This window comes from Bubalus bubalis, chromosome 2, assembly GCF_019923935.1.
Source record: "Bubalus bubalis isolate 160015118507 breed Murrah chromosome 2, NDDB_SH_1, whole genome shotgun sequence".
NCBI lineage: Eukaryota > Metazoa > Chordata > Mammalia > Artiodactyla > Bovidae > Bubalus > Bubalus bubalis.
Window position 1 is genome coordinate 116,967,963 of NC_059158.1, and position 12,012 is coordinate 116,979,974.

A 12,012-nucleotide genomic window follows, 5' to 3' on the forward strand; every position below is an offset into this window, starting at 1 on the left:
AGTTACTTGTTAGACACTGGTATTTTTTTTTGGAAACTGGTGTTTAGTAAGCTCTTGACTACAACTGCAGAGCTCAAAAGATGGGCAAAAGTTGAAGGTACATGCACCATTAGAAGATGCCCAAAGTACTGGCAGCAAACTGAAACCAAATTAGCCCACATTCGGAACTTCCCTGCTGGTCCAGTGGTTAAGACTTGGTGCTTTCAATGCAGAGGGTATGGATTCTGTCCCTGGTTGGGAAACTAAGATCCTGCATGCCCCACAGTGTGGCCAAAAGAAAAAAGCCCACACTTGTTGTCCATGAATCACTTGCCATTAATACTTCTTACCAAGTGGGACATTACTGACTTTGATTTGTATCTGTTTCTGGTAGAGCAATGGCTGAAGAAATTCTAAATCTCTAAACACCATTGTTTGCTGAATCAGACTTTTTGGTTTTGTGACCATTCCCATCCATGAAGTGCTTTGCCACATGAAGAATTCACTTTGACAAATTCTTCCTCTTAAGCTGGCAGCCCTTTGCCTCCTGGAAGTTCCACAACCTTTTGCCAACATCCAACCCCTGTGTGATCAAGAGTGAAAATTAATTTTAATTTCAGCCTATGAAAAATATAATTAGCAAGGGGAATCTGCTGCCAAAATAAATTATGCCCCTCATTTCCATAGGCAAATGGATTTTTTTAATTACTCACCACTTTGCATTGAAATCTATTTGTATGGATAATTAGAGCTGACAAGTGTGCCATTCTAAGACACTACCCTATTTTCCATTCCTTTGTTGATTCTTCATCCATCCCCTTCCAATTCAAAATTTCCCCTCATGGGTCATCTGCTCCTCATGGATCATTAGCCCAGAGGAGCTGAAGGAACTAGAGGCCTGACTACAAGCCCAGTTCCTCTGATAAATACCCAAGAGGCCACATTTAGCATTTGCTGTTAAGCACTTAATTCCCTAGAAAAGTTCTGACAAGGAGCTAACAGGTAGGACCTCAAGATGGTTTTATTTTCCTTCTTAAAAATGATACTTGAACAGAGGTGGTAGTGAAGTTCCACAGAAGACATTGGGAAGAGAAACAGGGCACTTATACACACACACACACGGAAAATTTTTTCCTACTCTTAAATGAAAATATGGTTTTTGTGTATTTGGAATACTGCCTACCTAATTGCTAGACACTAAGAAAGATACAGTAGTTCTTGGGAAGTTCTGGAAAGGATGAGTGTGACCATATGGTACACTCTGGGAAAATTAAATTACGGTGATGAATAGGGGTCAAGAGTGCCCACTCTTAAAACTGAAATCCTTTTATAACCTTAAAGAGATCACCAACCCTCTCTAAGCCTCTTTTGCTTTATCTCCCAAGATGATAACCTCATTCTAATTATTGGATTCTTTTGTTCAGTATTTCACAGACTGACAGAGATGTTGACTCACCCACCTTGCAGCACCCCATTCAAGTTTAAAATTGGTTGGTTTAGAAAAACCCAAAGGAAATACTATTTTACATAACAGGTGTGGGAAAATATGGAGCATCCTGTTATAAGTGCTGGAATGGTTTGAAAATATAAATAGACTTCCTTGATAGTTCTATAAATAAGGATAGAAATTTCCTGTTGAATTCTTAATGGAAATGAAGGTGTTTGGATCTCCCTCCTTTTGGATTTCTTGGCAGCTTTGTTACAAGAGGTCACTGAGCTAGGGGAACTTTGGAAGGCAAATAAGTAACATAGTCTTGATGATGCTCACAGAGATGTTCTTATCTGCCTTCCATAAATACTAGAAACAGAGCTGGTTGATCATGGTCTTCTTCCCTTACTCCCTAACTCCCTTCCTCCAGATGTGCTAACAAAACAGTGCCAACAGCAGACAGATGATGGGGAGAGAAAGAGATGAAGCATGGCCTCTGGATGCTCAGCCCTTAGCACACTCTTGTGAGGGTTCAGCTAGCCGTTGACAAACCCCCTTGAGTGTGCCATCTTCTAGCTATTAGTATGTGTGAATCATGCACCAGTTACTTCTGTTATTGGAGCCACAGTCATGAAATGTAAATGATTGGTCTTATCCCATGAATTATGAAAAGTAAGAGGTAAAAAGTAGAAATCTAAGTCTAGCTCAAGGTCAGTTTACAAGTATATGACTTTCTATATTGTAAGTATAAAATAATGGTTTCTCAGCCTTCAACTCAAAGCCCTGAACAAATTCACTGACAACCTCTAGTGAACCCCCAGTGCATTCATTGCACAGTTCACATGACTATCACTGGGTGGCTGGAATGCACTTTCAAAGAGATATTCAGGATCATTCTGCCAAGGACCATAGCTATCTTGACTTTTTGGCCAAGTCTACACTGACATTGTTAGTGGAAATTTGAGAATAACAAAATTTCACCAAATGAACACAAATCTGAAACCAGATTTGCTGTGTTTGAATCCGGGTTTCACCACCTGGACAACTGCTTATCTTTTCTGTTTCTTCAGGGCCCTTATCTCCAAAATGGAGCTAACAATAGCACTTAACCTCTTAGCATTGTGAGGGTTATGAGAGAATAGGTGTGGGGAACCTAAACAGCTCCCGATGCATAGTAGTTAAGCATTGGCTGTTTTTATTACTACTGCTACTAGACTGGGAAGTACGGGGCATGAGTTTTAGTTCCAGTGTTGGCATTTATGGTATCTTTAAAGAAAGTTGCTGGATTTCAAAATTCTCATTTGTGAAATACTGTGATTTTATTAGATTCTTCCTCAAGTTCCATTTGGCACTCCTCTGAATATCCCAGCTGAAATATACGGAGGATGTTTTTGATCTGAAAAAAATCTAAATAAATTTGTCACCATCCTAGTCACTGAGCACGCATCATAGTCACCTCACATTTCATTCTGGAAAGAGCAAAAACAAAATAACATTTTCTTAGAGTTATATTCTAGGAAAAGGTCAAAAGATCTAAGTGTATTTCTTTATTCTCATTAAAATAACTTGAGGGGTAGTCACTGTCCCTGGAAGAATTATGTTTCCTTAGACTTAATTTTTCCTAACAGCTCTGTGTTACTGACTTTATTAAGTATTAAAAAAAAAAAAAAAAAGAAGAAGAAGAACCTAAAGCTGTTATCTCGAAAATCTTTGCAGAATCAGATACCATGTAAGAGCTGGGGTTATATTTCTGAAAATATGCTCTTATAATTAAAACTTGTAATAAAGCCAAGCAGTAGAGTAGGGTAAAATGAAGTAAAGAAAATATATGTGTATATGTGAACATATACTCAGACACATACATACCCATGTTTGTTACAGAATGCACCAATATTCTGAGGATTACAAAATCAGTTTAATATAACACATAAGAACTCACAGTATTTCCTTGTTTCTGCAGGTAAGAGAGGCAAATGAACACCTGCAAGAGGATGAAGAAGATACAGTTGCAGATTCTGCATTTCAGAGCCATACCATAGGTAAAAATTCATGGCTCCATATGTCTTTAACTGACATTTTCTACATGCAACCTTATTTCAGGGAGGGCATGTTCTTAAAGAACATGTCTTATGCCCACTTCTACCAGGATAGGATTTTAACTTCTGATACATGGTTATCTTTATCTTAAATATTGGAAACTACCATAAAATAAATGGGTCAAAGCAGAACCTACGAAGAAAACATAGGTGTTTACAAAGGAATGCAATGCAAACTAAGGTGAGACCTTGTCAATATGCAATGAAAATGATACTGATGTAAATAATTTCTGAGGATAAAATCAACTTTGAATTGATCCAGTTTCTGTAACTGTCTCAGGAAGCACTACTATTGGCTTGAAATATGGAGTAGTAACTTTCTTATATTGAACACTTTTTTTAATTGAATATGTTTTACCCAGAGAACAAAATAGATACTGTTTTTGTTGTTGTTTAGTCAGTCATGTCTGACTCTTTGCGACCCCATGGACTGTAGCCCACCAGGCTCCTCTGTCCATGGGATTTTCCAGGCTAGAATACTAGACTGGGTTGCCATTTCTTTCTCCAGGGGATCTTCCTGACCCAGGGATCAAACCTGTGTCTCCTGTATTGGCAGGTGGATTCTTTACCACTGAACCACCTGGGAAGCCCCAGATTAAGTATTTACAGCTTGCCAAAATCTCCAACTCATTTTCTTTACATTTCTGTTAGAACCCTGATTACAGGTAGTCCTGTCTCAGAGATATATTTGGCTTGTCAGCTCTGTCCTAGAATTTTGCATGAGCCTACATTGAAGGGACTCAGGTTTCTAACACAAAGGAATTTTCCCAGCCTGTTTCCATCAGCCAGGAGGTAACTGGTAATAGAGTAGCTGTCTAGGACCGTGATCCTTGTCAGGAAATAGAAGACGTGATAACAGCTCTAGGCCACCTTGGACGTTTGCAAAATTAATTGTTCTTTGGGCTCTAGAAATAGCTGTGAATGTAAGCATGCTAATTATTTAGTTTTACACAAAACTTCAAAGCATGAAGAGTCATTTTTTCAAACCACATTTGGGTGTATAGACAGTACTGATTGCTGTACTCTGGGGTATGACGGCCCCACAGATGTCGGTTTCTGTTATCAGTATTCACTGCGCCTCTTCCTGTTCTTTCCCTGACTACCTTTAGCTGCCAACTCTCAGCATCTCACCATGCCTGGCTCCATGTTGGTGTATTTTGCAGCTGTTTTTCTAGCTTACCCAGCTCTCTCCTCCCAGCTACAACTTACAGTTTGTCTCAGAGAGTTATTGTACCCCCAAAGTTTAATAAGACTGGCACACCATTGTTATTCTTTTCTTGTGTAATTGGGAATATAAAAATCTTAACAAACAACAAAATGAGTGGAATCTAAATATTTTTATTCCAGAAAGACATCCTTTAGTACAGTTGTCAATGTAAAATGCTTAAATTAGTATCAGTACTGCATAGTTAGCTAATATGCAAAACCTTCAAAAATGGCACTGTGTAAAGCCCCACTGAGTCATCATTTTTCTATCATAAACTGTTCTTGGGCTTTTACAGTAACATATATAAAGCTAGAGGCTGCATTTTGTTCAAGAGAGCTATAGTTATCTGGGTACTTTCTATAGACTAGCAATCCTTTAGATCTATACTGTTTGACATGATAGCCAGTAGTCAAGTGTAGTTGAGACTCAACTTAAATTCATTAAAACTACATAAAATTAAAACTGAATTTTTCAGTTGCATTAGCCACTTTTCAAATGTTCAATGGCCACATATTCTGTATGGCCTGTATGAACATGTCCATCATCACACAAAATTCTTCTGAAAAGTACTGGTTTAGAATACTCTCCTTGGAAGCAAATTTGAACTCTGTTCCTGATAGAGAACTGACTTGGTCTTCACATAATTGTAGACTCATCTCCTCAAACTAGCGGAGATTGATCTGAACAAGCTGTTATTGGCAGCAAGTAACAACAAAACTGACTAGCCATGACTTAAGTAATAAAGTCACCGAATCATCTTATGTAATTAAAAGTCTGAAGGAAGGCAAACGTAAAAGAGGGCAGCAGCTCGTCAATGCTATCTAAAGCCCTGTTTGGGTTTTTTTGTCCGCATCCTTGTCACTTCTGGTTGAAAATTGATTCCTACCACTCTAGGCATCCCAGCTACATTCAGGACACAAAGTGTAAGGAAAATTAAAAATTTTTCAGAATCCTCCCCACTGTAGACTTAATATTACATGTCATCAATGAGAACCAGATCATAAAGCCAATCCCAGGTGCTCAGGAAGCTGGGAAAGTCAGTATGTTGCCTCCCAGCCCCTGTTGCATGAGATAGCAGAGAGAAGAGGGGTGAAAATGTTCTCTGAGTTAGACAATCAATAAGACAATCAATAATATTACCACAGGCCTTTTAAAAAGTTCATCCATTTCAAGACTGAGTGACATTCTACAAATCAAGCGGTTATTTATCTTTATTGCACAAAAATAACTGAAAAAATATTTTAGCACCCGAAAATCCCAAAGTTCTTCATTTTGTCTAAGCTAAGTGTTATCACATATCTTCCCAATATTTACAACCATCGTATATTTCCAATTTTCTCAGCAACTGAGCAAATCTAAATATCGTCTTAAAACCAAACAGCTGCTAATATTTTTGACAAAGAACAACAATCAGAAAATCTGTGAAATTGAATGTTTATATTTCTGTGGTTAAGGATAATCATGTCACTTTAATCAAAATGGTATGAGTTGATTACAAAACAAGATATTGTTAACTTGTTCTATATTGAAATTCAAGATTCATGAATGAAGTAATACAACTAGATTTTTTCTTTAAAATTGCCCTAATAAATATCAGACTTTCATGTTAATAAGCAACAAGCAAATGACCATACTAGCCTAATAGAAGTATTAACATGAATGATCACAAACACCAGTTGTTCTTTCTTGCTGTTTAACAGATTCACCCAGTGTATTATGCTAATTATCTAATAAGATTAAGTGATCAGTAGGAATTCAAATAACATTACCTCATATTAAAAACATCAGCTAATGATAGCATCAAAAATAATCTCCTAAGAAGAGACAGAGGATTTGGAAATTCCTTTAAAGAGGAAGAGATGTCTTTTGAAGAATTTGAGGAAGAAGCGAAGCAGAATTAAATGATAACCAAGAAATCAAGGCTGCATGGTAAACTCTTGTGAAGTGAAAGATGTGTGGTATTTCCCCAAATCTAAAAGAGTTGTTATGGAGTGAAGTTTGCATGCTCAACACACAGTGAGGCCGACAAGGCAAAACATCCGAGTTTGGAGCAGAGAAAGGTTTATTGCAGGGCCCTGCAAGGAGATGGGTTTCTTGTGCCTAATAAGACCCCAAACTCCTGGATGGGTTTCGGCAAAGCACTTTTAAAGTCCAAGAGAGGGAGAGGGAGGGCTGTGGTTAGTTGTTGCAGACTTCTTGGTCTTGGAATCAAGACCGAGACTGACTTTGTTCTTGCAGCTGTCCACATAGGTCAGATCACAATATTCCTGTTAAACCTCCAATAAGACAAACATTATTCTCTGTTCTGCAACTTTTTATCTCTGTATGATTGGACCCTAAAAAGTCAGAGTCGTGAGAATAGGCTATTCTATATATTTTAAGGTATAGGTAACTGTGCTTTTATAGAAGGTGCAGACAGCATGACTAAGCTTGGGAAAAAGAACGGACCTAATATGGAGTCAGATTTGCTCTTCCCTGTTACAGAGTTACAAAGAACAATTTGTCCAGTAGCACAGTGGGCAAATGTTTCAGTGCCTCACTGTGGAACACAATTTGTTTACTATCCCTTATTGGCTACGTATACTCCTAGTCTCTTCTAAAGGACCCCTTCTGTCTCCCACTACCAGAGGAGAGTGTGACAGGGGATGTGGTCTAGTTCTGAGTATCTTGAGGATCAAGTTTTCTTTGTTTAGCTCTGTGAAGTTGCCTTGGTGCTGTCCTCCCCAACTCAATAATTGCCTCCAAGAGCTTTCCTGTTGTCCTTCTTCATCACTCCCAAATAGTCTTACAGCAGCTAATATATTAGCAGGAGGATTATGGATGCTCAGTAAGCACCCACCTTGACTTACTTAACAGACCATGCTGCTGCTGCTGTCACTTCAGTCGTGTCCGACTCTGTGTGACCCCATAGACGGCAGCCCACCAGGCTCCCCCAACCCTGGGATTCTCCAGGCAAGAACACTGGAGTGGGTTGCCATTTCCTTCTCCAATGCATGAAAGTGAAAAGTGAAAGTGAAGCCACTCAGTCATGTCGGACCCTCAGCGACCCCATGGACTGCAGCCTACCAGACTCCTCCATCCATGGGATTTTCCAGGCAAGTGTACTGGAGTGCATCACTTTATTTCCATTTCCCCAAGGTGTCTTGCTTTCTTATTCCTTGTTTCCATATAAACTTTAGGTGTCTAATCTGGTAAACTTACGCATATCCGTAAGTTAGATTAAACAGCTATTTTTTTTTCAGATGATGTATTTGCATTATAACAGGGACTCAAGAAAAATTTTACCTCTAGTTAAGAGGAACTCTGGGGAAGTAACATTTCAAGCACACACTGATTTGAGCAAATTATAGGGTGAAGAAGAAAGGACAGGAATTAACCTGACTTCAGACAATGAAGAGTACAAGAAGCAGTGTAGCGAGGAAATGAGTTATTTTGCTGAATATAACCCTACTTTGCGTAATGGCCTGCCTGAAAGTGAAGAAGTAAGACAAGGCCACACTGAGCCAAATAGAGAAGATTTGAATCTCCTGGTGCAATGGCCATTTTTACCTCTGTAGCACACAGAACTTGCTCTTGTAAGTTCTTACTGTCCAACCATAAAGTACCTAATCCATGGTAGTAATGTGTCTGGTCTGGAGTCTGGTAGAAATAGTAGGGATAAAAGAGTCAAATAATTTATAGTTATCATTGTTGAGGAATCTTTACACCAGATTGCAACGAAGGGCAGCAAATGCAGCATCTCTTTTACACAGTAGAAAAGAGAAGACCTGACCTGTTGTTGATATATCTGTATCTGTGGTTCTTCAAGTGATAGGGAGGGTCTCACAGATTCTTGAATCAAGTACCTCAGTTACCTGGAGAACAAGAACACGAGCCTAGATATTTATCTCATCTGAATGGAAAGAACTCCAAAATCTGTTCAATACTTTATTGTATTAAAGTCCTAATGTGATTTGGTTAGGGGCTTCTCAGATGGAACAGCAGTAAAGAATCCGCCTGCTAATGCAGGAGACACAGACACAATTTCGATTCCTGGGTCAGGAAGACCCACTAGAGTAGGAAATGGCAACCCACTCCAGTATGCCTGCCTGGAAGATCCCATAGACAGAGGAGCCTGGCGGGCTGCAGTCCATGGGGTCCCAAAAAGCTGGACACGACTGTGCGACTGAGCACACACGCAGCATGGTCCATGGTGGTTGTCCATACATGGATTATACAGTTTCAGTTAGCTAGATCACAGTTATTTTTAAATCCAAGACTGGATTTCCCTAATTGTTAGCACCAGTAGGATTAGGTTCATATGGGAGGGAAAGAAACTCAAATTACAGTAATTTATTTGAATAAGAACAGAAATTTCTTTCTGTCACACATGACAGGCCACAGGGAGGTGGGTCAGGCTGATGGCACAGTCTCAGCCTCCTCCTTTTTCATTTCTCCGCTTCATATGGTTTCCATTCCCAAGGCCACTTTCTGGCTCAAGAGGGCTATTAAAAAACCATCCTTTATGTCCACTTTCCAACCCACAGGAAGGAAGAGCGATGAGGAAGGATATGGTCCATCCCTTTAAGAATATTTCCCATTGCTTGACCCATCCTTTGGGTAGCACTGCATTGGCTGGCACTTAGTCACACAGGAGAAGAAACATTAATCCAGGCCGGAGGACATAGGTCTAGAAAAAAAAAATTAAAAATAAATGGAGGTTCTCGTAACTCTGGAGGAAAAAGACAATGAATATTAGAGGACATGTAGCAATCTAACCTGCTGCTTGCCCTCTACCAAGGTTATCTTCTTGATAGTAACAAATAAGTTTTCACTGTCATTTAAGAAGACCATAGGAAAATAAATTTGAAGAGTTGTTGGGAAAGATGTAATTAATTTCAATGACTTATGCTAGTTTTGCATGATCTGAACTACCACTGGTCTCTGTTTGTACACTTCACTTTGACTAACTTTTTGAGGAAATGTGTTGAACTTTAACTAGTTTGCCACTACCATATTTATGAACATATCACTGGTTAGCCACAAAGTTTGGAGGTTCAAATAAATTTTCTATGGAGTACAGTGCAGCTAGAATTTTCCTTTCTCTAAAATTAAAACCAGTAGGGCACCAGGGCTTCCAGTACTGTAGCTGCCAATCAATTAAACTCCTTGATAATTATCTGTCTTATTTCAAGACTATTACTAATTTTCCCCACTGAGAAAATTTGAAAAAGTTTAGAAATTTAATGTAGAGGGAATGACTTTCATGTTACAAATTAAAATATCTCAGAAAGTTGATCAGATTTTCACAGCTTTTTGAGTGGAAGACCTTTTGAGTCAAATGTCACATTTTGAATAGCATGCTGATATGTGTAGGCTTAATTGTAGAAAGAGTGAGCTGCTGATCATCAAAACAAACGTGAGGGGGAAGTATAAAGGTTCTCAATAGCAATTTTGATAGATAATGTTCTGTTGACTAGTAACAGATTGGTCCTGAACTGGAAACTGCATGGATAGTAGTGACTATGGATGAGGAATAGGGAGGAGTGATTTTACATAATTTAAATTGTTAATACTGCCCAGGATGATAATATTTCTGCATTTCCAAATATTACAAATGGCATTTCAGAGATATTACAGAGTAATAGCTTGGCCGTGGAAGCTTCTATCGTGGCTGCACTGAGTTCATCCATTTATATTGACAAGCAACAAACTTCCGAGGGAAAGCTTTGCATCTGGAAGCCTGAAATATAAATCCCACGTGTCATGAAGTTAGACTCATGGAAACAGAACCATGTGGTTCCTTCTGGTTAAAAATGACTGAAAATAGTAATATCAATTCCCATCCATTGAGTATCTCTTTTTTTTACGAAGCTCTATGCTTAGAACATTACCTATAATCCTTGTTTCACTCTTTTGTGGCTAGTTCTCTGGTTTTGTCATCTATACACTTGCTCCTTGAGTGCTTCTCTTTAAATACCAGAGGTAATCATGAATGAGGCTTTGGTGGAGAGTTCTATATTGGTGGTGATGTTCAGTCACTCAGTCGTGGAGAACTCTTTGCAACCCCACGGAATGCAGCACACCATATTTCCCTGTCCTTCACCATCTCCCAGAGCTTGCTCAAACTCATATCCATTGAGCCTGTGAGGCCATCCACAATCTCATCCTCTGTCATCCCCATCTCCTCCTGCCTTCAGTCTTTCCAAGCATCCAGGTCTTTTCTCATGAATCAGCTCTTTGCATCAGGTGCCCAAAGTATTGGAGCTTCAGCTTCAGCATCAGTCCTTCCAATGAAAATTCAGGACTGATTTCCTATAGGACTGACTGGTTTGACCTCCTCACAGTCCAAGAGACTCTCAAGAGTCTTCTCCAACACCACAGTTCAAAAGCATCAATTCTTCAGCACTCAGCCTTCTTTGTGGTCCAACTATCACATCCACACACGACTACTGAAAAAACCATAGCTTTGACTATATGGACCTTTGTTGGTAAAGTAATGTCTCTGCTTTTAATATGCTTTCTAGGTTGGTCATAACTTTTCTTCCAAGGAGCAAGTGTCTTTTAATTTCATGGCTTCAGTCACCATCTGCAGTGATTTTGGAGCCCAAGAAAATAAAGTCTCTCACTGTTTCCATTGTTTCCCCATCTATTTCCCATGAAGTGATGGGAATAGATGCCATGATCTTTGTTTTTTTAATGTTGAGTTTTAAGCCAGCTTTTTCACTCTCCTCTTTCACTTTCATCAAGAGGCTTTTTAGTTCCTCTTCACTTTCTGCCATAAGTGTGGTGTCATCTGCATATCTGAGGTTGTTGTTATTTCCCCTGGCAATCTTGATTCCAGCTTGTGCTTCCTCCAGCCCAGCATTTCACATGATGTACTCTGCATATAAGTTAAATAAGCAGGGTGACAATATGCAGCCTTGACGTACTCCTTTCCCAATTTGGAACCAGTCTAGTGTTCCATGTCCAGTTCTAACTGTTGCTTCTTCACCCGCATACAGGTTTCTCAGGAGGTAGGTAAGGTGATCTGGTATTCCCATCTCTTTAATAATTCTCAACAGTTTGTGGTTATCCGCACAGTCAAAGGCTTTAGCATAGTCAAAGAAACAGAAGTAGATGTTTTTCTGGAATTCTCTAGCTTTTTCTATGATCCAGAGAATGTTGGCAATTTGATCTCTGGTTCTCCTGCCTTTTCTAAATCCAGCTTAAACATCTGGAGGTTCTCAGTTCATGTACTGTTGAAGCCTCCTTAGGAGAATCTTGAGCATTACTTTGCTAGTGTGTGAGATGAGTGCAATTGTACAGTAGTTTAAACATTC

The 12,012-nt window shown here is 39.2% G+C and overlaps 1 protein-coding gene across 7 annotated transcripts in view; it reads left to right on the forward strand.

Moving 5' to 3' along the window:
• The window catches only part of NCKAP5 (NCK associated protein 5), a 1,209,945-nt gene that overhangs the window by 1,075,209 nt on the left and 122,724 nt on the right, over nt 1–12,012 (forward strand). For 6 of the 7 annotated variants that reach the window (XM_025261907.3, XM_044936194.2, XR_006548346.2 and 3 more), the window contains exon 15: nt 3,369–3,447. In XM_025261907.3, coding sequence (XP_025117692.3) covers nt 3,369–3,447 — 79 coding nt within the window. Of the gene's footprint in view, nt 1–3,368; nt 3,448–4,613; nt 7,610–12,012 lie in introns of those variants that run through there. The other variant, XM_044936196.2, reaches the window with a different exon arrangement.